We start from the raw sequence: 26,154 nt of genomic DNA on the forward strand, positions 1-26,154 counted from the left end.
GTGCAGTCCTGCCCACAGCCGAGCTCCTCATGCTCTAAAGTGAGAGGATAAATAGCAGAGTTGCTCCGCCCCTCCTGTTCCTTACGGTCTGTGGTCAGTGATTGGAGCATTTGTGTTCCCTTCTTGTCTGCTCGTTTATATTCGTCTGTCCTTTTCATCACTAGATGCTTTTAAAATCTTTATTTTAGTTTAGTTCTTTTTAGTTTTTTCCCATCAGCAGGGCCTCCAGGCCCTGCTCAGTACCAGGGGAGCCTATGCCAAGGTCTCTGTGTTTTAAACCTTGCTCAGGCTGCAAAAAACCTATGCCTGTCAGTGACTCTCATTCTCACTGTCTCAGGGCTTAGGCGAGGGTCACATTGGAGACAGGTGCCCCGTTTGTCCTGTTTCAAATGCAGGGAGGGGAGGAAGGCGTGTCCCACTTACATCCTCATGGAAGCTGCCCTTGCACTGGCATCAGAAGCCCCTCGGTCATCCCAGGTTCGTTCTTTGACTGCCTCCCCGTGTGCCCCCCAGCTTTGCCTGAGGACAAGGAGAGCCCTGTCTGCGACAACCTCATTCCAGGCCCATGGCTTCAGAGCAGCCCCAGCCTCAGACGCACAAGAAGAAATTAGTATTGGGCTCTTCTAAGTCCAGACCCTAGGACTCCTCTGCAGCTGGTCATTCTGGTACTAATGGTAGAGTGCACCCTCCGGCTTGTATAGAGGAACCTGAGCCATCGACTCCTGTTCCCTGCCAGGGACCATCGAGACTGGTTACCTCTCCAGCGGCAACAGAGCAGTTCTCCCTGCTCACCGTCACGTGTGTCTGTACTGACCACTCCCAGAGCTTATGCGGTGGCCAGCATCTTGTTTTGTCATCACTGATTCAGGGTGAAGTCCCTCGTCTGGCACCAGCACAGCTGCTGAGACTGTCAGCACCCGTATGTTCTAATTCGGGGCCCCCAGCATTGGACTAGATACTGCCTCCTTCCACTTCTGGTCAGGGACCATATTCCCCGCACTGCATGTTATTGGTAGCTAGAAAGTCATGCACGCTTCCCCTGACATCAATCTATATCTTGGTCACCGAGGACCCCACCCAGTGTCACACCACCCTGGCTCTCAGAATACTCCAATTCTTCATCAGACTCTGAGGCAAGCTATGGGGGGTGTCGTCACTGAGAGTTAAGAGCTTTTTCCCAATCTTGTTCTTGCTCCCACCCATGTGGGTTTGAGAAGACTTCTGCAAGGGGTCAGGACGCCTGGGCCAGGCATGCCTGGGGACTGGTACCTTCCTTACCAGACCCCTCCATTGCCCTATTGGATACCCAGGGGAATGCTTCCAGGATTCATGTCGACATCATTATACCTCAGACACGTAGTTCCCCCAAGAGAGAGACTTCTCCAGACAGTGCCGAGAGACCTGTGATGGTGGGAACTAATCACCTCTGAATGTGGCACACGAGATCCCCTCGAGTTAAAGTATCTCACGCCCTGAGGGTCTAGACTTAGAGCAGCTACTAGGAGGATATAGGAACAAGTAAATTTCAGTGGGTTACCGCTACTCCTAACAGACACTTACCGTCAGCTCCTCGGAGTGTAAGTTGCACTCGTAGACTCCCTGACTTACTCCACCTTGCACATAATCTTCATTAAAGGTGAAAACTTGTTTGAAATGGTCTAATGCCTCCTTTCCTTTCCTTTCTCCCCAGATAATCTGATCAAAGCCATCCTGTCGGCAACCAAAGAGTATCGCCTCACTCCAACCCTTGACAGGTAAGGTGAGACCCTTCTGAAGCAGAAGGAGCAAATAGTGACACTTCATCACATTTCCTAAACACGTCTCCCAGGAATTGCCTGTGCTTTGGATATAGGTCAGGAGCTGAGAATAGAGTTCTGTTCCAGTGAACCCCGGGAGCTTTGTTAGCTCAAACATACAAAGAGTACGTTTACATTTTGACTGCTTCCTAATTGTTTGCTTCTAAAAGCACAAAAGGAGCGTGTACCATTGCATAGCTACACCCACCCCTCATCCCCCAGCAATGTATTGGCAACACAACCAAATCACGCAAAGGTTTGTTCAAGAAAAGGGGTGCAGCTTGTTCCAACAAGAACAGTTCACTAATATGTCTCTCTTAAAGCTGGTAGGCGTGACTGCAGTGGTTGAGTTGGTGATAAGATGGATGTAAGAACTTTCATGGGGACCTGAAGGTTTGAGCTGGTACAATGCATATTTGTGTATTCAGAACAAGCTCCTTCAGACTTTCTGGTCCTATCATAGAACTTGTTCTGGAAAATCCTTGGCATGTTTATGATCAGCTGTCTGATCCTTTACCCTCTTGCATCCTGAGCCTTCCCTCCTTGTTTGACCTTCAGCCTTGAATCATAGAATATCAAGAGACCTCAGGTGGTCATCTAGTCCAACCCCCTGCTCAAAGCAGGACCAATCCCAACTAAATCATCCCAGCCAGGGCTTTGTGAAGCTGGGCCTTAAATAGCTGTAAGGAAGGAGATTCCACCACCTCCCTAGGGAACCCATTCCAGTGCTTCACCACCTTCCTAGTGAAATAGTGTTTCCTAATATCCAACCTAGACCTCCCCCACTGCAACTTGAGACCATTACTCCTTGTTCTGTCATCTGCCACCACTGAGAACAGCCTAGCTCCATCCTCTTTGGAACCCCCCTTCAGGTTGTTGAAGGCTGCTATCAAATCCCCCCTCACTCTTCTGCAGTCTAAATAACCCCAGTTCCCTCAGCCTCTCCTCATAAGTCATGTGCCCCAGCCCCCTGATCATTTTCATTGTCCTCTGTTGGACTTTCTCCAATTTGTCCACATCCCTTCTGTAGTGAGGGGCCCCAAAACTGGACGCAATACTCCAGGTGTACTCACCAGTGCCGAATAGAGGGGAATAATCACTTCCCTCGATCTGCTGGCAGTGCTCCTACTAATGCAGCCCAATATGCTGTTGGCCTTCTTGGCAACAAGGGCACACTGCTGACTCATATCCAGCTTCTCGTCCACTGTAATCCCCAGGTCCTTTTCTTCAGAAGAGTCGCTTAGCCAGTCAGTCCCCAGCCTGTAGCAATGCCTGGGATTCTTCCGTCCTAAGTGCAGGACTCTGCACTTGTCCTTGTTGAACCTCTTCAGATTTATTTTGACCCAATCCTCCAATTTGTCTAGGTCACTCCAGACCCTGTCCCTACTCTCCAGCGTATCTACTTCTCCCCCCCATCTTAATGTCATCCGTGAACTTGCTGAGGATGCAATCCATCCCATCATCTAGATCATTAATGAAGATGCTGAACAAAACCGGCCCCAGGACAGACCCTTGGGGCACTCCGCTTGATACTGGCTGCCAACTAGACATCAACCTGTTGGGGGGGGGGGGGGGAATAGCTCAGTGATTTGAGCATTGGCCTGCTAAACCCAGGGTTGTGAGTTCAATCCTTGAGGGGGCCATTTAGGGATCTGGGGCAAAAATCTGTCTGGGGATTGGTCCTGCTTTGAGCAGGGGGTTGGACTAGATATCTCCTGAGGTCCCTTCCAACCCTGATAGTCTATGATCACTACCCGTTGAGCCTGACAATCTAGCTGGCTTTCTATCCATCTTACAGTCCATTCATCCAATCCAGACTTCTTTAACTTGGTGGCAAGAATACTGTGGGAGACCGTATCAAAAGCTTTGCTAAAGTCAAGATATATCACATCCACCACTTTCCCCATATCCACAGAGCCAGTTATCTCATCACAGAAGGCAATCAGGTTAGTCAGGCATGACTTGCCCTTTGATTAACTCCCTCACTAAGTCAATTTCTGGACCTAGGGTAAATTTTTTTCAGAAGCTCTTAGGTGACTTAGGAGCTTTTGAAAAATGTGAGCCCTGTTCTTTACTGAACATTCTTCCGCTTTGATCTCACACTAACAAAGTTCTTGCTTTCTGACCAATTCATTTTTTGCCTCCTGAGCTTCCAATCAAACTTTCCATGACCACCAAACTCATCAGCACGCCTGAGATCTCTGCAGCTGTCGGCTGCCTCCCCCCTCCCCTCTGCTCTGTTGCTTCCAGAGCAGTAGCTCTGCTGTCGTTAAGGTGGAGAATTGCTTACTGTTTAAAATATGACTATTCTAGGTGCTCTAAAATGCACATGTGGATCTAAAATCTGCAGACTCAGATTATCCTGAAATTTCCTGTGCCTCATGGGAGTGGGGGGTGGGCAGGGCTAGTGGGCCAAAGTTGGAGTTCTTTGAGAAAGAGGCTCTTGAGATACAGCCCCCTTTTAAGAAACCATGTGTTTAGAAAATTACCGGGTTCTGAAGATGGGTTTTTGGCTCACACCTGGGGCTCAGACAGTTGCTTTAATCCTCCCCAAATTGATCTCATCCACTCGGGAATTAGCTCAGGTAGTGCACGGCTTGCACTGCTCCTTTGAGGAAGTGGTATTTCCAACGCTGTTGAGGGTTAAGTTTGTAATTCCAACCCAGTTTGAGCTGAACTGACACACTAAAGACGGTGAAGTGCACATGTGCCACAAGACTGGTGCTCTTTTGCAGACTTATGTCACAGTGATGGGGTGACTCGAGGGGGCATGCGGTGGCCCTTTAACCTGAGCAGCCTCCCTGGCCTATGATTTTGAGTCCTAACCTTGGCAGCTTTTTGAGACTGTTGTGCATGTTGTTATGTCTCTGCCTGCGTTCATTAGAAACTTCTTTAGGAAGTTTTTCCCTGAGACCAAAACGTATGGTTTAAGAGCCAATATTTCAGAGTTCTCTAAAATCCACATGCAGACTCTGATTCTACTTAAGATGTGTTGTCAAGGAAATTAGCCTTAATTTAACAGAGAACGGACTCTTGTAAGCAGTTAGGGTAATATAATCACAACTCACGTTCCTCACCTGTTGCTTGAACATTGTGACTGAATGGGATCAAAGGAAAGCAAGTCACTGGGTTACTTCATCAAGGGAAGCTCTAGAGAGCTGGAAAAGCTACTGTTGCACCGTTATTTTAAAAGGGTAAATGAGATGACATGAATTATTATAGACTGAAGAGCTTAACATCAGTCCTGGGCAAAATCATGGAAAGGTTAACATGGAATAGAATCAGTAAAAAGATGGTATCTCAGCTAGTGCAAATTAACATGGGTTCTACGGAAAATTAATCTTGTCAAGCAAATTTGGTATTTTTTATGAGATTACAAGTTTCATTGATAAAGGTAAATGTGTTGTGTAGTTAGACTTCTGAAAGGCATTTGACTTAGTCCAAATGACATCCTGCTCTAAAAAAAAGTATCACTATACACGATAAATGTAGCCCATATTATATGGATTAAAAACTAATTAAATGAGAGATTTCAAAAAGTAATTATAAATAGGAAATCATTATCTAGTAGGTGTGGTTTTAGTGTGGCCCAGCAGGGATCTGTTCTCGGCCCAATGTTGTTCAACATTTTCATCAGTGATATGGAAGAAAATAGAAAATCAATGCTGGTAAAACTTGCGGATAACACACACATTGGTGGAGTGGTAAATAATGATGTGGACAGGTCAGTTATAAAGACTGCTCCAGATTGCTTGTAAATGGGACTCATTTGAGCAACATGCATTTTAACAGAGCCAAATGGAAGATGAGATATCTAGGTGGGTCACACTGATAAGATGAGAGATGGTCTCCTGAAAGTCAGTGACACTGAAAAGGACTTGGGGTTGATGGTAACCAGTTGAACATGAGCTCCCAGTGTGATGGTGTAGCTAACAGAGCAAATGCGATTCTAGGATGCCTACGCAGGAGGATATTGAGTAGTAGGCAGGTGGCATTACCCCTCACGTGGCACCTGTGAGACTGTTACTGGTTTCAGCGCTTCAAAAAAGATGTTGAAAAATAGAATGAGTTCAGAAAAGAGCTATAAGACTGATTCAAGAGATGGAAAATCTGCCTGAGAGTGAGACACTTGAGGATCTTAATCTACTTAGTTTATCCAAGAGAAGGTTAAGAGGTGACTTGATCATGGTCAAAAAGACATTTTTAAACATTGGCAGTCAGGTCCTGCTGAGGCAAATAGAAAGGAGCAGAAATCCTGGCACTGCAAGTGCAAAGGTACAGTCAGGCAGCCCAGAAAGAATTGGAAGAGCAACTAGCAAAAGACACACAAACTAACGGCAATTATTTTTTTTTAATACATTACATGTCGGAAGTCTGCCAAACAACCACTGGGGCTCCTGGACAATCTAGGTGCTAAAGGAGCACTCAAGGAAGACAAAGCCATTGCGAAAAGCTAAATGAATTCTTTGCGCCAGTCTTCATTGTAGAAGATGTGGGTGAAATTCCAAACCCTGAGCCGTTCTTCGTAGGCAGTGTTTCTCAAACTTCATTGCACGGCAACCCCCTTCTGACAGCCTAGTTACTACATGACCCCAGGAGGAGGGGGACCGGGGCCGCAGCCCGAGCCCCGCTGCCCCGGGTGGGGGGAGAGGGGGCCGCAGCCCGAGCCCCGCTGCCCCGGGTTGGGGGAGAGGGCGAGCCCCGCTGCCCTGGGTGGGGGGAGAGGGAGCCGCAGCCCGAGCCCCGCTGCCCCGGGTTGGGGGAGAGGAGGCCACAGCCCGAGCCCCGCTGCCCCAGGTGGGAGTGGAGCTTGGGCTTCCGCTTCTGACGCTGGTCCCAGCAAGTCTAATACTGGCCCTGGCAACCCCATTGAAATGGGGTCACGACCCACTTTGGGGTTCCGACCCACAGTTTGAGAACCACTGTTCTTAGGTCCCAAATCTGAGGAACTGCCCCAGATGAGGTGTCAATGGAAGAGGTTTTAGAACTAATTAATGCGTTTAAAAAGTCATATGTCACCCCGACCAGATGGTATCACCCAAGACTTTTGAAGGGAACCCAAATATGAACTTACAGAACCAACTGATATGTAACCGATTGCTTAAATCAGCTCCTGTATCAGATGACTGGCAGACACCTAATGTGATGCCAAAAAAAAAAAAAAGCTCCAGAGGTGATCCTGGCAATTACAGGGCGATAAGCCTGACTTCAGTACCAGGCAAATTGGTTGCAACTGTCCATAAGAACGGCCATATTGGGTAAGACCAAAGATCCATCCAGCCCAGTCTCCTGTCTACTGACAGTGGCCAATGCCAGGTGCCCCAGAGGGAGCTAACCTAACAGATAATGATCAACTGATCTCTCTCCTGCCATCCATCTCCATCCTCTGACAAACAGAGGCTAGGTTCACCATTCCTTACCCATCCTGGCTAATAGCCATTAATGGACTTAACCTTCATGAATTTATCTAGTTCTCTTTTAAACCCTGTTATAGTGCTAGCCTTCACAACCTCCTCAGGCAAGGAGTTCCACAGGTTGACTGTGCGCTGTGTGAAGAAGAACTTCCTTTTATTTGTTTTAAACCTGCTGCCCATTAATTTCATTTGGTGGCCCCTAGTTCTTATATTATGGGAACAAGTAAATAACTTGTCCTATTCACTTTCTCCACACCACTCATGATTTTATATACCTCTATCATATCCCCCCTTAGTTTCCTCTTTTCCAAGCTAAAGAGTCCTAGCCTCTTTAATCTCTCCTCATATGGGACCTGTTCCAAACCCCTAATCATTTTAGTTCCCCTTCTCTGAACCTTTTCTAATGCCAGTATATCTTTTTTTGAGATGAGGAGACCACATGTGTACGTAGTATTCAACATGTGGGCATACCATGGATTTATATAAGGGCAATAAGATATTCTCCGTCTTATTCTCTATCCCCTTTTTAATGATTCCTAACATCCTGTTTGCTTTTTTGACTGCTGCTGCACACTGCATGGACGTCTTCAGAGTACTATCCACGATGACTCCAAGATCTCTTTCCTGATTAGTTGTAGCTAAATTAGCCCCCATCATACTGTATGTATAGTTGGGGTTATTTTTTCCAATGTGCATTACTTTACATTTATCCACATTAAATTTCATTTGCCATTTTGTTGCTCAATCACTTAGTTTTGTGAGATCTTTTTGAAGTTCTTCACAGTCTGCTTTGGTCTTAACTATATTGAGCAGTTTAGTATCATCTGCAAACTTTGCCACCTCACTCTTTACCCCTTTCTCCAGATCATTTATGAATAAGTTGAATAGGATTGGTCCGAGGACTGACCCTTGGGGAACACCACTAGTTACCCCTGTCCATTCTGAAAATTTGCCATTTTTTCCTACCCTGTGTTCCCTGTCTTTTAACCAGTTCTCAATCCATGAAAGGACCTTCCCTTTTATCCCATGACAGCTTAATTTACATAAGAGCCTTTGGTGAGGGACCTTGTCAAAGGCTTTCTGGAAATCTAAGTACACTATGTCCACTGGATCCCCCTTGTCCACGTTTGTTGACCCCTTCAAAGAACTCTAATAGATTAGTAAGACACAATTTCCCTTTACAGAAACCATGTTGACTATTGCTCAACAGTTTGTTTTTCTATGTGTCTGACAATTTTATTCTTAACTATTGTTTCGACTAATTTGCCCAGTACTGACATTAGACTTACCGATCTGTAATTGCCAGGATCACCTCTAGAGCCCTTTTTAAATATTGGCGTTACATTAGCTATCTTCCAGTCATTGGGTACAAAATTTGATTTAAAGGACCTAGGTTACAAACCATAGTTAATAGTTCCGCAATTTCACATTTGAGTTCTTTCAGAACTCTTGGGTGAATGCTATCTGGTCCCAATGACTTGTTACTGTTAAGTTTATCAATTAATTCCAAACTGTAGCAAAGAACAGAATTATCAGACACGGAGATGAACACAATATGTTGGGGAAGAGCCAACATGGCTTTTTAAGGGGAAATCATGCCTCAGAATTCTTTGAGAGGATCCTCAAACGTGGATGGGGTGAAACAACGGATATAGTGTCAGAGGGGTAGCCGTGTTAGTCTGGATCTGTAAAAAGCGACAAAGAGTCATGTGGCATCTTATAGAGTAACAGACATATTGGAGCATAAGCTTTCGTGGGTGAATACCCACTTCGTCAGACTCATGTGATGAATATGCGTCTGACGAAGTGGGTATTCACCCACGAAAGCTTATGCTCCAATATGTCTGTTAGTCTATAAGGTGCCACAGGACTCTTTGTCACAATGGATATAGTGTACTTGGACTTTCAGAAAGCCTTTGACAAGGTCCCTCACCTAAGGCTGTTAAGCAAAGTAAGCCATCATGGGATAAAAGGGAAGGTTCTCTGGTGGATCAGTAATTGGTTAAAAGATAAGAAACAAATGGTAGGAATAAGCGATCAGTTTTCACAGTGAAAAGAAGTAAATAGTGGAGTCCCCCAAGGGTCTGTTCTGGGGCCAGTGCTGTTCAACGTATTCATAAATTATCTGGAAAAAGGGGTAAACAGTGAGGTGGCAAAGTTTGCAGATACTAAATTACTCATGATATTTAAGTCCAAAGCAGACTGCGAAGAGTTACAAAGGAATCTCACACAAGTGGGTGCCTGGGCAACAAAATGGCTGATGAAATTCAATGTTGATAAATGCAAAGTAATGCATAATCCGAACTATGCATACAAAATGATGGGGTCTAACTTCGCTGTTACCACTCAAGAAAGAGAGCTTGGAATCATTGTGGATAGTTCTCTGAAAACATCTGCTCAATGTGGTCGGGGTCATCATTGTGGTTAGATGTTGATAGATGTTTGGCTGTCTGTGTGTGTTTTTCTTTTGTGTACCGTTCCAGCCAGCTAGGTTTCTTGTCAATGAAGCACTGTACTAGTGTTCTGCAGACTTTACCGGACCACTAATACATGTATGCCCATAACAATAGGCCAGCTTAGTGAACGGCAGGACTTTCCATTCCTCCCTAAGCCAGACAAAGATACTTCCTTTGAGATACATTTTATACCCCGATACAAACAAGTTAGTACTGCCCCTCTGACATAGTTACTGCCCGCTTACGTGGCTAGTTATCACCATCACCTTGTACATGTTGGTTTGATTAAAACATCTCTCTCCGTACTGTCCTCTTGACATTTTTTTAGGAGGGGTCAGTGTGTTCCTGTTATCCTTGGGGAATGTGTTTGTACCATCCTTGATATCGGAATGTTCTGGTACCACTTAATATCGGGATGTGTTTGTGTAAGTACTCGGTAACTAGCACTTCTTAGAAATGTGAATTTCTACCATACCAGCCCTGTTCCTGCGAGATTCTTTAAGCAGGTCCTGCCTCATACCAGGCCTCTAATACAAGGGCTTGTGTCTCAGGCTCTCTTCTTACTACAGGGATCAAATTGACTACATCCTCTCCTCCTTGCCTCATGTGCTTGTTATTACCACCAAGTCCTGCCACTGCTTTCTCCGCATCATTTAGAAAATATATCCCTTCCTTTCTGTCCCATTGTCTAAGGCTCTTGTTCATACCCTGGGTAATCTTCTGCCTTGACTGGTGTAACTATCATATCCTCTCTGCCCTTGTGACATCTATATTGCGTTCTCCAGTCACTCCAAAATACAGTGGCCAAAATTATCTTAATCGCCAATTAATCCAACCGTATCATTCCCCTTGTCACTTCTCTCCATCTTGCTCTCCCTTGGTCAGCATGTCCAGTTTAAGATTCTAGCCCTCCCATCAAAGCTCTGCACAGCTCTACCCTTGTCTACAGTTTTTATCTTGTGATGTATCACGGTCCATCACACCTTTTACTTTTCCAACAATGCCAGTCTTTAAAGCCCTTTTAGGATCTTCTCCCACTCCAGTTTCAGTGCCTTGGTCCACACTTCTTCCCATTCGTGGTGTGCCAGATCCCTATACTCTCACTGTTATTGGGGCCTCTGGGAGTCACCTCAGTACCAGCCAGGAGCCCATGTGTTTGGTGCTGTATCAAAGACATAGCATGCTATTTGGGGCAGGGGTTATCTAAAGGCTGGAGCAGCCTCCCAGTTAGGGTAGTGGAGGAGGGTGTTGGCAAACAACCTAACTACAGTAACTCCTCACTTAAAGTCATCCCGGTTAAGGTTGTTTCGTTGTTATGTTGCTGATCAATTAGGGAACATGCTCGTTTAAAGTTGTGCAATGCTCCCTTCTAATGTTGTTTGGCAGCTGCCTGCTTTGTCCACTGCTTGCAGGAAGAGCAGCCCGGTGGAGCTGGCTGGTGGGGGCTTGGAACCAGGGTGGACCGACAGCCCCCCATCAGCTCCCCGCTCCCCTAAGTTCCCTGAGCAGCAGTTGCCCAGCAGGCTAGCAATTGCAGCTGTCCCTCCCCCCACTGCCATGTGCTGCTCCTGCCCTCTGCCTTGGAGCTGCTCCCCGAGACTCCTGCTTGCTGTGTGGGAGGGGAGGAAGAGGGGGCCTAATGTCAGGGTGTCCCCCTCCCCCCTGCTCCTGCACCCCACTTACCCCATCTTCCATAGAGCAGGGGGGACACACGACAGAGGGAGCTTCCAGGCAGCTGCAGCTGCAGTCCGGTCTCAGCTTGCTGATCTAATTAACAAGGCAGTGTACTTCTGTCCCCACTCTTCATACTTAAAGGGGAAATGCGCATCTCTCTCTCTCACACACACACTCAGGGTGTATGTCTCTGTCTGCCCTCCCTCCTTTCCTGCTGCCTTGTACAGTAGACTGTGAGAGTTAACCCTTGAGGGCTCAGCCAATTGCTAGTTCATCATTTAGCAGTAAGGCATTACCGGGGAAATATCCCACCCTCTGACTCCTCCACTTCAGCCAAGCTTCACAATCATCATCACTGTGTACTAGTATTAAATTATTTGTTTAAAACTTATAGTGTGTGTGTGTGTGTGTGTGTGTGTGTGTGTGTGTGTGTGTATATATATATATATATATATATATATATAGTCTTTTGTCTGGTGAAAAAAATTTCGCTGGAACCTAACCCCCTCATTTACATTAATTCCTATAGGGAAATTGGATACGCTTAACATCGTTTCACTTAAAGTCGCATTTTTCAGGAACATAACTACAACGTTAAGTGAGGAGTTACTGTAGTTTTAAGATGGATCTAGATACGTTTATGAATGGGAAGGGATGATATGACAGGGTTGCCTGATATAGCAGGGGACTGGACTCGACCCAGGAGGTCCCCTCCAGTCCTATGTCCCTATTCTAAGACTAGATGCAAACAGCACGAGGGCAGCAGTGGGTAACGAAGATAGCTTATACCTCACATGCTGAGTGTCGCACAGCTTGATGATTCCTGATGGCTCCAAACCAAAAAACAAAAGACCCCCAAAAGGCTGGTTTTAATTTTAAAAAACCCTAATTACATTAAAATCTGCCCTCCCCCACTAGTCCATGACTTAGCTCTTGCTGGTTGGCTGATTCCTTTTAGGGCTATTTCAAAGGAGAAGGTGGCCCTAAATTGGGCTTCCTGTGCGTGTTCCAGCCCCACATTAGCTGCTTAGAGAGGTTCAAAGAGACTGACCCTGCCAGAAGCGTTCCCAGCTGGAATAGCGGGATTTCTGGCTTTCATTCATACGCAGCTTGGTTGTGCTGAGAGGCTCGGTTCCTGTAGTTCTCTAATATCTTTTTAGCTGTGCTTGGAAGCAGTTCCTGAGTATTCCTTGGGCACTGTATTTGTTAACTCTGTGTGAGTCTCCCCCTAACAGGCCTGTCAGCAGGTCAATCCTCAGTTCTTTAACCCAAGCCAGGACGTTCGCTCCAGGCCCAGTCTTCATGAACAGCAGCTCAGCTTGGCAGGGGATGGGTTTCCTGTACAGTTGTGTTAGGAGCGGTTGCAGCGAAGTGAACTCTTGGTTAGATTCGTTTCAAAAGTTGGCTCACCTAATCCCCCTTCCCCTGTTCTAGCTCTGGCGCTGGGTCCTCTCTTTGGACTGATGTATATTTTTAAAATCTCAGCCATGTGCTATAGCTTTTAAGGCACCTCTTGTGTTGGGGAGCGGGGGTGGTGAGGACACCCAAGAGAGAGAGCCCATGGAAGCATTTTGGCCGGCTCTCCCAGAATTCCTCTGGGGGCTCTGGAAAGAACTCACTCCAGCCGCTGCCCTCCCCCTTCAGAAGGTCCGGTGTACACTCCCCTCATTGACAGCTGCACTGGGCCAACCCTTTCTAGGGAGACCAGCACTAGGTTGAAAGTCCTTGTGTTCCCTGCTGTCAGTGTGGGTGGCCCCTTCTGTGGGAACCCAAAGGGGAAGGTCTAGGCAGGCTCTGACCCTTAATTTTTTCGGAAGTACATGACACAGGTTATGAAAGAATGTGCAGGTCTCTTACATATATGTTTGGTTCTTATTAGTCTCTGATGAGCGGTTACTTTTTATACAGTACTTCTGCCATATGCATGATGGGTGATTTTTGGCTGAGCATTTTAATGGCTTGTATTCCTGCAAAATAATATAGCACCACCCCGCTCTGACATAGCGCTTTTCATTTGTACATCTTAGAGTGCTTTATAAAGGAGTGGTCAGCATCATTGTCCGCATTTTACAGATCAGGAACCTGAGGCACAGGGAGGCAAGTGACTTTCCCAGGGTCAGCCAGCAAACCAGTGTCAGAGCCAGGAATTGAACTTAGGTCTTCTGAATCTGAATCAAGTCCTGCATCATGACTGTGTGAGGAGAGAGGCTGCTATTTAATGTCCCCATCCTGTGCATTATCAGATACTGTCTGTCAAACAGCTATTCATTTCTAGAATAGAGACTGAATTATTTACATCTAGTGTAGTCTATATAATGGAGAGAAGGGACATTTTATTATTTATGCATTTATTTCATTATGCAACAATCAACTGCACACATACAAAATGGGCAATGACTGCCTAGGAAGGAGCACTGCGGAAAGGGATCTGGGGGTCAGAGTGGATCACAAGCTAAATACGAGTCAACAGTGTAACTCTGTTGCAAAAAAAGCAAACATCATTCTGGGATGTACCAACAGGATGTTGTAAGCAAGACACGAGAAGTAATTCTTCTGCTCTACTCCGCACTGATTAGGCCTCAACTGGAGTATTGTGTCCAGTTCTGGGCACCACATTTCAGGAAAGATGTGGACAAATTGGAGAAAGTCCAAAGAAGAGCAACAAAAATGATTAAAGGTCTAGAAAACATGACCTATAAGGGAAGATTGAAAAAATTGGGTTTGTTTACTCTGGAGAAGAGAAGACTGGGAGGGGACATAACAGTTTTCAAGTACATAAAAGGTTGTTACAAGGAGGAGGGAGAAAACTTGTTCTTCTTAACCTCTGAGGATTGGACAAGAAGCAATGGGCTTAAATTGCAGCAAGGGAGATCTAGGTTGGACATTAGAAAAAACTTCCTAACTGTCAGGGTGGTTAACACTGGAATAAATTGCCTAGGGAGGTTGTGGAATCTCCATCACTGGAGATTTTTAAGAGCAGGTTAGACACACACCGGTCAGGGATGGTCTAGATAGTTAGCCCTGCCACGAGTGCAGGGGACTGGACTAGTCGACCTCTCGAGGTCCCTTCCCGTCCTGTGATTCTATGAAATGGAGGTTGAGTAACTGTTTAAATAATGAATGAGTTTCATTTGACCCAAGCAGAGTGAGGAAATGGTGAGAGGAGATTGCCTGCCCTGGTAGCCCATCTCACCATGCTGCACGGGGTGTGAAATACCGAGGAGTTTGCCACCTCGGCACAATGGGATGAGCTAAGGAGGAGTGCAGCTCTGCCCTCCCCTTCCTTCCCTTCGTTCTGAACGTTGCCAAAGATTTCCTGTAATGTCTGGAGAGATGCAGGCTGCACGGAAACTTGCCTCCAAGCAGCTCTGTGCGATAGTGAATTTTAACATGTTGTTACAAGCAGCCTTTCTCTGCGTTTCCTCCCCAGTCTCAGCTGCCGGCGATGTATCATTGTGGGAAATGGAGGAGTGCTTGCAAATAAGTCATTGGGGCTGAAAATTGATGACTACGATGTTGTGGTCAGGTGAGTCCTTGGTATCCCATTTTGGATATTTTTTATTCGTTTTCAGTATAGCACGAATACACCGTAGAGAGGTTCGGCCTCCATTGTTCACACATTGACCAGGAACAATCGCCATTGGTAGGGACGCTTACAATGAAGTGTAAAATAAATCAAGAATGTACAGATTGTCTGAATTCTAAATGTTCGTGGCCCTCCTGATGGGGAAGGTCGTTTGTCTCACTTATCCCACAAGTGGGATAAATCTTTTCCACCTCACACCCCCTGGCAGAACGTGCTTAATTCTTTGTGATGGCCTTTGGGCTGCACCAATCTCTGTTCTCATGGGGCCCCTCCTGGGACTCCGACTCTGCTCAGAAAGCAGGAGGAGGAAAGGCTTCAATTCTTTGCACTAAGCCACCCACTTAGATTTAAATCCAAAATCCCTCAAAAAATGAGAAACTCCATGAGGAGTTCAGTGGTCTGGCAAAAATAACCCATTCCTATAGCTAATAACTGGATAGGTTGCCTGTAGTGTGTCATTTCCACACCCAACGTGACCCTTCTCCTCACATCAATAAATCTGAAGCTAGTCTGTGGCCTGGGATGATGAGGGTGGTATCTGAGCATCTGTGCTGGCAGGGGGCTGTGAGAGGAAGTGAAAAGGCAACCTTAAAGGTTAAGTGAAGCCAGGTGCTCAGCTGTGTGAGTGAGCGGGTGAGAGCAGACATCTTCTTAAATGTCTCCACCTGCTAGCTTGGGTCCCATGGAAGTCCGGGGAAGGAGAGGTGCCTTTCTCTTGTACATTGAGCTCCTTTCATTCTGGGCTGCTTGGCTTCATTAGCAGGATTTGCAGGAACTAGACCTGGGAGCTAGGGGGTGGATCTCTGCAGCAGAGAAATATGGAGAATCCATTGGTGCAGATAATGCAGGGGCCCAGTCACATAGTGGGGTTCTGATTGACTCCTAGCAGGGCGTGGACCAGTTTTCCTGAGGTAAAAACAAAGGCAGACTTGCCCTAGCGATCCCAGGCTAGCGCCACTTGGTGCTCCATGAAAAGAAGAGTTGAGCTGGTCTGAACTATGACACTTAGCTGACGGGGCAATCCCCACATGCTGTTAAGTGCAGGCTTTAAAGCCTGGGCACCTCCGGGGGCTCCTCCATGGGATAATATTGGCAGTTTGGTTTCTGGTAGCATTTGGAGCCCCATCATCTAGCGGGTGAGTATCCATGAAATAAAGTCAGTCCCTGTGTGAGCTGGCTGGAATTTGAAGCTAGACAAATCCAGCCTGGAAATAAGACTTAGGCTTGGTCTACACTAAACCCCCAAATCGAACTAAGGTACGCAACTTCAGCGACGTGAATAACGTAGCTGAAGTCGACGTACCTTAGTTCGAACTTACCACGGTCCAGACCCGGCAGGCAGGCTCCCCCGTCGACTCCGCGTACTCCTCGCGGCGAGCAGGATTACCGGAGTCAACGGGGAGCACTTCTGAGTTCGATTTATCGCGTCCAGACAAGACGCGATAAATCGAACCCAGAAGTTCGATTGCCTGCCGCCGAACCAGCGCGTAAGTATAGACAAGCCCTTAGGTTTTAAACAGCAAGGGTCAAGTGAGGCAGACGCTCCCTGTGAATGAGAGGGCAGAAGCTTAGGGGGAGAGAAAGTGAGGGGAGGTACTTAGTGGTAGGTGGGGCAGCCTGGAAGGAGGATCCAAGTCAATAATGTGACCAGACTCTGCTCCTCCACCGGGAACGCAGCCTGAAGTCACTGGGACTGTACACCGAAGTCAGATGGGGCTTTTGAAAATCCCACTCTCACGCGCCAAAGTATGGGCTTGAGTTCTTAAATCAAGTGATTTCGTTTTGAAATTTTTGGCCTATGTATAAGAAGTTCCCAATAACTTTAATTTCTTGAAAGTCTTAATAACTTTGTACTGTTAATACTGTAGGAATTTTGTTTTAAAGTGACAAAGATTTTGTGTCACTGAGAAAAGTTTTAATAGTACAGACTAAGCCCCATATGCTGTAACACTTTAAGCACATGAATAGTCCCACTGACTTGATTCTTCATGCGAGTAAAGTTATGCACCTGCTTAAGTGTTTGCAGGGCCTTAATTTTCAGTATTTTGTTTGTTGTCTATAGCAGTGTTGTGAAATTCAGATAAGTCACTTTAGCAGTAGTTGTTCTTAAAACAACACTATTTATAATTTACTCCATAATGATCTTTTGTCTAAAATTTCAAGAGCACAAATTTTCAAATTAGTTTTCCAGAGCCCTAGCCTGATTTAAATCATTGGAGCTGTTTTTTGGTTTCTTAAATCAGGTGTTTTACATTGCCTTGACTGGAATTGCTTCCTAACGAACCTGACTGATAACGATAAGCTATGGCTGTGGTTAGGCATAGTGCTGGGTTTCGTGGTCAAGGAAATCACTGCCCAATGGCTACTACCTCGCTAGCCATAATTGAATGTAGATGAGAGTCTCTGGTAGTTTATCCTCTTGTCACCTGGCAGGCTGAACTCTGCTCCAGTGAAGGGCTTTGAGAAAGATGTGGGAGGCAAGACAACGCTGCGGATCACGTACCCTGAAGGGGCCATCCAGAAACTGGAGCAGTATGAGAAGGACTCCTTCTTTGTTCTGGCCGGATTCAAGTGGCAGGATTTCAAGTGGCTCAAATACATTGTTTACAAGGAGAAAGTGGTAAGACTTGGTGTGCGTCGCTTAGGTGGATGGGGTGGGGCACTATTAGTATGTCATGATTTTACCTACAGCGTTTGGGTCTGGGCACGGTTTCTGTCTGCCCCTGCCCAGGTGTCTGCATTTCACTGAATGGTTTGTCACTTCCAGGGACCCCGTTTTTAATGAAATAGGCTTTGTAATGCCAGCTCAATGGATTGGGCTGCCCCTGTATAATCTGGGCTCACACCATAAGAATGTAAGAACAGCCAGACTGGGTCAGAGCAAAAGTCCATCTAGCCTAGAATCCTGTCTCTGACGGTGGCCAATGCCAGGTGCTTTCGGCAGCTGGAGGTTTAGGGAAACCTGGAGTGTGGGGTTGCATCCCTGTCCATCTTAGCTAATAGCCTTTGATGGACCTGTCCTCCATGAACTTATCTAATTCTTTTCTGAACCCAGTTATACTTTTGGCCTCCACAACATCCCATGGCAACGAGTTCCACAGGTTGACTGGGCATTGGGTGAAGAAATACTTCCTTTTGTTTGTTTTAAACCTTCTACTTATTAATTTCATTGGGTGACGCCTAGTCCTTGTGTTATGTGAAGGGGTAAATAACACTTTCCTGTTCACTTTCTCCACACCAGTCATGATTTTACAGATATCTATTGTATCACCCTTAGTTGAACAGCGCCAGTCTTTTTAATCTCTCCTCATAATTCCATACCCCTAATAATTTTTGTTGCTCTTCTCTGCACCTTCTCCAATTCTAATGTATATTTTTTTAGATGGGGCAATCAGAACTGCATGCAGTATTCAAGGAATAGGCGTACCATGGATTTATACAGTGGCACTGTGATATTTTCTGTTGTATTATCTATCCCTTTCCTAATGGTTCCTAACATCATTAGCTTTTTTTGACTGCCATTGCACATTGAGCAGATGTTTTCAGAGAACTGTCCATGATGACTCCAAGATCTCTTTCATGAGTGGGTAAGAGCTAATTTATACCCTGTCACTTTGTATGTATATTTGGGATTATTTTTCCATACAAAATAATGGGATCTAAATTTACTCTTACCACTCATCAATGCTTGACTTTCCAGAGTGTATGCTCCTTGAATGAGTCTCACTATTAATCTTATGAATCTTGTTATAAACAGTGAATTTAATTCTATACTGATCCCAAATTATGTGAAAAGGCGAGTGTTGATTTTAATCTATTTCATAAATTCATAGAGTTTAAGGCCAAATGGGACCGTTACAGCGTCTAACCTGACCTCCTATATATCACAGGCAAGTAACAAGAACCAATGGCTGGAAGTGAAGCCACAAAAATTCAAATTAGAAATAAAGCACAGATTTTTAACAGTTTGGGTGATTAACCACTAGAGCAAGCTACCACGGGAAGTGGTGGATTCTCCATCTCTTGATGTCTTCAAATCCAGACTGATGCTTTTCTGGAAAGTATGCTGTAGCCAAACACAAGTTATTGGGCCAATACAGGGGTAACTGCATGGAAATGTAATGGCCTGTGATATACAGGAGGTCAGACCAGATGATCTAATGGTCCCTTCTGGCCTTAAACTCTATGAAATCTATGAAACCACACACAGAAGTTTGAGAAGAGAGGTGGGGGATCTGTGTGGGAACAACCTTCCACAGAGGGATTTAGCTATTTTGTCTGATGTGCTGCCTTCGCAGGCTGCTCTGTATCACATTTCATGATGTTCTGATGTTTTCTTTAGCTGCTTGAGAATAGAGACGCCAGCACGTTGTGTGGAGCTTTAGATCAGAATCTTCAGAAATGTGGAGGGGAGGCCAGAGAAACAATATTCTCTTCTTCAAGTGGTTGACCACATGGATTCCACTTATGGTGTCAGGCACCTGAAATCAGATGCTGTTGACTATCAGTGTCTGGGGCCACCCCTGTGTCCTGGATGCTGTCGTGCCCTTCCCACCCCAGGCCATAAAGGGAAGACCCGGCCCAGCCATCATATCAGATCCTTGTTACCACCCATGGCTGCCTCTTACTGTTATAGCCAACAGAGGTCATCAGCATCTCCAAGGCAAAGACAGCACCTGAGAAGAAGACCCTCTCCCTGCTCCTCTGCTGCCACATACTTCTATGTTGACCTCTTATCAGCAGATTTAACGCTATGGTCAAGAGCCATATAGAACCATTGGCTCCATCCTATCCCCTTGCGCCTCTTTGGCAACTCTCTCTTTGGTTTTGGGACACCTGGAACCGAAAACACCGGACCAGTCGGTCCTGGAGGTGATAGACTAGGAGTATTCTGTCCAGTTCCTCCCTACCCCCTTCCCTGTCCCTCCTCAGGGACCAATCTCACAGGATATGGCTAAGGAAGAAAGTAAACTCCTGTCTGCAATTCGGAGTGCCCTGGGAGTTCCAGGGCCGGGGAGGCTTAATCAGTTATTTCCTGATCCCAGAGAAGAAAGCGGGGGCACCCCATTCTGGACCTTTAATGTCTCAACAAAGCCCCTTTGTTTCAAGTTCAGGATGGTAACTCTAGTGTTCATAATCGCCACTGTCGATCCTCAGGACAGTTCATGCCTCTCGACTTGCAAGATGCCAGTTTCCATACAGCTAGTCACCCAGTCCACAGGAAATATCTCAGGTTCCTCATGGGGAAGTCCCACTATCAGTCCAGAGTGCTTCCCTCCACGGCTCCCAGAGTACTTACCAAGTACCTGCTGGGCCATGGCAGCAGAAACAAAGGATACACTATACCCAGACCTCGCCGGCTGGTGTGTTCAGGGCAGTCACCTGAACAAATGAACAGCTCCAGCCAAGTAACTCTAGTGCTCTTCGCTGCTCTGGGTCTCAGTGAGCAGAGGTGCCTGTTCTCGCTCCTACTCAGAGCAGAGCGTTCATAGGAGCAGTATTAGGTTCCAAAGCAGCAAAAGCTTACCTACTGCAGGAAAAGGTCCACCCTCTACTGAACCCTCTCAGTCAACCCCAGCTACACCTGAAGACATCACTTAGAGCCTGCCTCAGGCTCCTGGAACAAAAAATGTTTGGTGAGATCTTAGAGTTGTTTCTAATTTTCACTTGTAGCTTATGCTCTAATAAATTTGTTAGTCTCTAAGGTGCCACAAGTCCTCCTGTTCTTCTTTTCACTTGAACCAAGTAAATCCATCTGCCAGTTTTCTTTCCTAAGCCTCACATTAGCCAAGGGGAAGCTAAACGTCACACCTTCGATGTTGTGTGATCCTTCTCCTACTACCTGGCTAGGTCAAGACCCTTCAGAAACTCTCCCAGGCTGTTACTGGCCTTTGTTAACAGGATGAAGGGTCAACCTGTGCTTACCCAAATGGGTGTCAGACTGTATGTATTCCATGACCCGCCCTTCCCTGCTATTACAGTGGCCTGTATCATCCGGATTCTGTTTCAGTGAAGGGACTGAGGGGTAGTTGAACTCACTCCACTTTTTATACCCTTAAGTGAGAGGGGATGAGGGCATCCAGGGCACAGGCGTGGTTCCAACAGACAGTGCTCGTCAAAAGATGCTGATCTCACACCAGAATCTCATTCCATCAGAATCCATATGGACCACACATCTCCAGGAACCAGTTACTGAAAAGCAACTGTTGGTTGGATAGTTGTTCTGGCCAGGAGGTGGCCAAGTGGCATGCCTGCTCTAGTCAGCCAAAAAAAACACCAAACAGAATAACAAATCAGAGAATGAAAGATTGTCTACTATGTTAAGAGCAGACAGTTCCTGAAACCACCAGACCAGCATATGCGCACCCATATGCAAACTAGGTATATAAGGAAATGGAGTTGGGGCTGAATCAAAGATAGTTCATTTCGTCAGAACAAGTTACTGCATTTTATACATTCATAGATCCCAAGGCCGGAAGGGACCACCTTCATCACCTAGTCTGACCTCCTGTATAGCACAGGCCAGCGAACTTCCCCAAAATAATTCCTAGAGCAGATCTTTCAGAAAAACATCCAGTCTTGATTTAAAAATGCTAGTGATGGAGAATCCATCATGACCCTTGATACATTGTTCCAATGGCTAATTACCCTCACTGTTAAAAATGTATACCTTATTTCCAGTCTGAATGTGTCTAGCTTCAACTTCCAGCCATTGGATGGTGTTAGACCTTCCTATGCTAGCCTGGGGAGCCCATTATCAAATATTTGTTCCCTGTGTAACTATTTATGGACTGGTTTCAGAGTAGCAGCCGTGTTAGTCTGTATCCGCAAAAAGAACAGGAGTGCTTGTGGCACCTTAGAGACTAACAAATTTATTAGAGCATAAGCTTTCGTGGGCTACAGCCCACTTCTTCGGATGCATATAGAATGGAACATATATTGAGGAGATATATATACACTCATACAGAGAGCATAAACAGGTGGGAGTTGTCTTACCAACTCTGAGAGGCCAATTAAGTAAGAGAAAAAAAACTTTTGAAGTGATAATCAAGATAGCCCAGTACAGTCAGTTTTATAAGAAGTGTGAGAATACTTACAAGAGGAGATAGATTCAATGTTTGTAGTGGCTCAGCCATTCCCAGTCCTTATTCAATCCTAAGTTGATTGTATCTAGTTTGCATATCAATTCCAGCTCAGCAGTCTCTCGTTGGAGGCTGTTTTTGAAGTTTTCTGTTGTAAGATAGCCCCCCGCAGGTCGGTCATTGAATGACCAGACAGGTTAAAGTGTTCTCCCACTGGTTTTTGAATATTATGATTCCTGATGTCAGATTTGTGTCCATTAATTCTTTTGCGTAGAGACTGTCCGGTTTGGCCAATGTACATGGCAGAGGGGCATTGCTGGCACATGATGGCATATATCACATTGGTAGATGTGCAGGTGAACGAGCCCCTGATGGTATGCCTGATGTGTTTAGGCCCTATGATGATGTCACTTGAATAGATATGTGGGCAGAGTTGGCATTGGGCTTTGTTGCAAGGATAGGTTCCTGGGTCAGTGTTTTTGTTCAGTGATGTGTGGTTGCTGGTGAGTATTTGCTTCAGGTTGGGGGGTTGTCTGTAAGTGAGGACCGGTCTGTCTCCCAAGATCTGTGAGAGTGAGGGATCATCTTTCAGGATAGGTTGTAGATCTTTGATGATGCGCTGGAGAGGTTTTAGTTGGGGGCTGAAGGTGACAGCTAGTGGTGTTCTGTTATTTTCTTTGTTGGGCCTATCTTGTAGGAGGTGACTTCTAGGTACTCGTCTGGCTCTGTCAATCTGTTTTTTCACTTCAGCAGGTGGGTATTGTCGTTTTAAGAATGCTTGATAGAGATCTTGTAGGTGCTTGTCTCTGTCTGAGGGATTGGAGCAAATGAGGTTGTATCTTAGAGCTTGGCTGTAGACAATGGATCGTGTGGTGTGTCCTGGATGGAAGCTGGAGGCATGTAGGTAAGTATAGCGGTCAGTAAGTTTCCTGTATAGGGTGGTATTTATGTGACCGTCGCTTATTAGCACAGTAGTGTCCAGGAAATGGATCGCTTGTGTGGATTGATCTAGGGCAGGCTGAGGTTGATAGTGGGATGGAAATTATTGAAATTATGGTGGAATTCCTCAAGGGCTTCTTTTCCATGGGTCCAGATGCTGAAGATGTCATCAATGTAGCGCAAGTAGAGTAGGGGCGTTAGGGGACGAGAGCTAAGGAAGCGTTGTTCTAAGTCGGCCATAAAAATGTTGGCATATTGTGGGGCCATGCGGGTACCCATAGCAGTGCCGCTGACTTGAAGGTATATATTGTCCCCAAATGTGAAATAGTTGTGGGTGAGGACAAAGTTCAGCCACCAGGTTAGCTGTGACGTTATCGGGGATACTGTTCCTGACGGCTTGTAGTCCATCTTTGTGTGGAATATTGGTGTAGAGGGCTTCTACATCCATAGTGGCCAGGATGGTGTTTTCTGGAAGATCACCGACGGATTGTAGTTTCCTCAGGAAGTCAGTGGTGTCTCGAAGATAGCTGGGAGTGCTGGTAGCATAGGGCCTGAGGAGAGAGTCCATATAACCAGACAATCCTGATGTTAGGGTGCCAATGCCTGAGATGATGGGGCGTCCAGGATTTCCAGGTTTATGGATCTTGGATAGCAAATAAAATACCCCTGGTCGGGGTTCTAGGCATGTGTCTGTACAGATTTGTTCCTGTGCTTTGTCAGGGAGTTTTTTTAGCAGATGGTGTAGTTTCTTTAGGTAATCCTCAGTGGGATCAGAGGATAATGGCCTGTAGAATGTGGTGTTAGAGAGCTGTCTAGCAGCCTCTTGGTCATATTCCAATTTATTCATGATGACGACAGCACCTCTTTTGTCAGCCTTTTTGATTATGATGTCAGAGTTGTTTCTGAGGCTGTAGATGGCGTGGTGTTCAGCATGGCTGAGGTTATGGGGCAAGTGATGTTGCTTTTTTTTCTCTTACTTAATTGGCCGCTCAGAGTTGGTAAGACAACTCCCACCTGTTCATGCTCTCTGTATGTGTGTATATATATCTCCTCAATATATGTTCCATTCTATATGCATCCGATGAAGTGGGCTGTAGCCCACGAAAGCTTATGCTCTAATAAATTTGTCAGTCTCTAAGGTGCCACAAGTACTCCTGTTCTATTTATGGACTGTGATCAAATTACTCCTTATGCTGCTTTTCATTAAGCTAAATAGATTGAGCTCCTTGAGTCTGTCACTAGAAGGCAGGTTTTCTAATCCTTTAATCAGTCTCGTGGCTCTTCTCTGAACCCTCTTCAATTTATTAACATCTGTCTTGAATTGTGGACACCAGAAATGGGTACAGGATTCCAGCAGTGGACGCACCAATGACAAAGACAGAGGTAAAATGGCCTCTCTGCTCCTATTCAAGATTCCCGTGTTTATGCATCCCAGTGTCACATTAGCCCTTTTGGCCACAGTGTCACGTTGGCAGCTCATGTTCAGCTGATTGTCCACCACGATCCCCCTGTCCCCCAATCTGTTTCCAAGTCGCTGCTTCCCAGGATAGAGTCCCCCACCCTGTATGTATGGCCTACGTTCTTTGTTCCCAGATGTATACGTTTACATTTAGCTGCACTAAAACGCAGACTGTGTGCTTGCACCCAGCTTACCAAGCAATCCAGATCACTTTGTATCAGTGTCCTCTTCATTATTTACCACTCCCCCAATTTTGTGTCATCTGCAAACTTTATCAGCGATGATTTCTTTTTCTTCCAGCTCATTGACAAAAGTGTTAAATAGCCTAGGGCCAAGAACCAATCCCTGAAGGACCCCACTAGAAACACACTGATTTATGATGATTTCCCTGTGTACGATTAAATGTTGAGACCCATCAGTCAGCCAGCTTTTAATCCATTTAATGTGTGCCATGGTAATTTTATAACCATTTTAATTTTTTAATCAAAATGTTGTGTGGTCCCAACTGAAATGTCTCACAAAGGTCTATTACATCAACACTGTTACCATTATCAACAGATCTTGTCAGCTCATCAAAAAAAGATACCAGATTAGTTTGAGAGGATCTATTTTTCATAAACCCATGTTGATATTAATTGTTACCCTCCTTTCATTCTTTATTAACCGAGTCCTGTGTATGCTGCTCCGTTATCTTGCCTGGGATCAATGTCAGACTGACAGACCTGTAATTACTCCGCTCATCCAATTTACCCTTTGTAAGTATTGGAATAACCTGAGCTTTCATTCTAGTCCTCAGGAACTTCCCCAGGGTTCCAAGACTTACTGCAAATCAACATTAACAGGCTGAGTAGGGCTCTCTTCCCTGAACATTTGGCTCATGGTGGTGAAGAAGCCAAGTGAGGGCAAAGGTTTCACTGGAAATTGGCAGCTTCCAGACTTCCTTCTCTTGTAGTAATAACCATGCGAACACTTCCAGCTGCAACCTGAATAGCCTTCGCCAGAAGGAGCAGCTTGTGGAGTAAGTGCCTGGGGCATCAGGAAATTCTTTGATAGTGAACGTCTGGAGGTGAGTGAGCCTGCTTGCAAGTGAGGCCAAGTTCAGGTGTTTGCCCATTGTAGAGGCATGTCTGTCTGGCACGCTGCACTGTGCAATGACAAGAGGGAGAGGGAGCCAGGTGCAGCTGTTCTCCAGCAAGTATCCGCACCGCAACAGCAGGCACGGCATAGACTCTGCCCCGTCTAATCCTAAAGTGCATCTACTGCCTGTCACCTGGAGGGATTCAAGAAGGCTGATCTCTGAGTATTGCTCCTGGATGAGGGACATTCAAATGCATCGCCCTCCTTTGAAGTGGAAAATTTCCCCTCCTGCCATGCCTTGGTGCTGAGGACTTTGGGGACCAGCAGTGGAGGAGGACTTTGGTTTTCTTTTCACTTGAAATAAATACTCTGAGATTTCTACTTCCAAGCCACGTTTGTGTGTTTAGTCAGTAGGCTGTTGTGATCCTAGCTGAATATGGAGTTGGTAAGTGCATGGCTCCCCGGCTGGATTTATCATGCCACACCAAAGCCGGACCCCTCAGTGCTACAAGAAGACAGAATATCTGAGCGCTTTTTCTGGAGGTTCCCTTCTTCCCTCGTTTGGTGGCCCTGCCATATTACCTGCTTGCTGGGGCTGACTGATAACTTGGCTGCTCCTCACTACATTGCCAGTTTCTGATCTCTGACTGATAGGGTTTGTTTGAGAGCCT

General features: G+C 45.8%; 1 protein-coding gene across 13 annotated transcripts in view; it reads left to right on the plus strand.

Moving 5' to 3' along the window:
* Positions 1-26,154, plus strand: part of ST3GAL3 (ST3 beta-galactoside alpha-2,3-sialyltransferase 3) — a 367,793-nt gene that overhangs the window by 244,149 nt on the left and 97,490 nt on the right. For all 13 annotated transcript variants that reach the window (XM_065555304.1, XM_065555307.1, XM_005307127.5 and 10 more), the window contains 3 exons: positions 1,691-1,754; positions 14,771-14,866; positions 17,360-17,546. In XM_065555304.1, the coding sequence (XP_065411376.1) occupies positions 1,691-1,754; positions 14,771-14,866; positions 17,360-17,546 (347 nt within the window). The remainder of the gene's footprint in view (positions 1-1,690; positions 1,755-14,770; positions 14,867-17,359; positions 17,547-26,154) is intronic.

The sequence above is a fragment of the Chrysemys picta genome, chromosome 8 (assembly GCF_011386835.1).
Source record: "Chrysemys picta bellii isolate R12L10 chromosome 8, ASM1138683v2, whole genome shotgun sequence".
NCBI lineage: Eukaryota > Metazoa > Chordata > Testudines > Emydidae > Chrysemys > Chrysemys picta.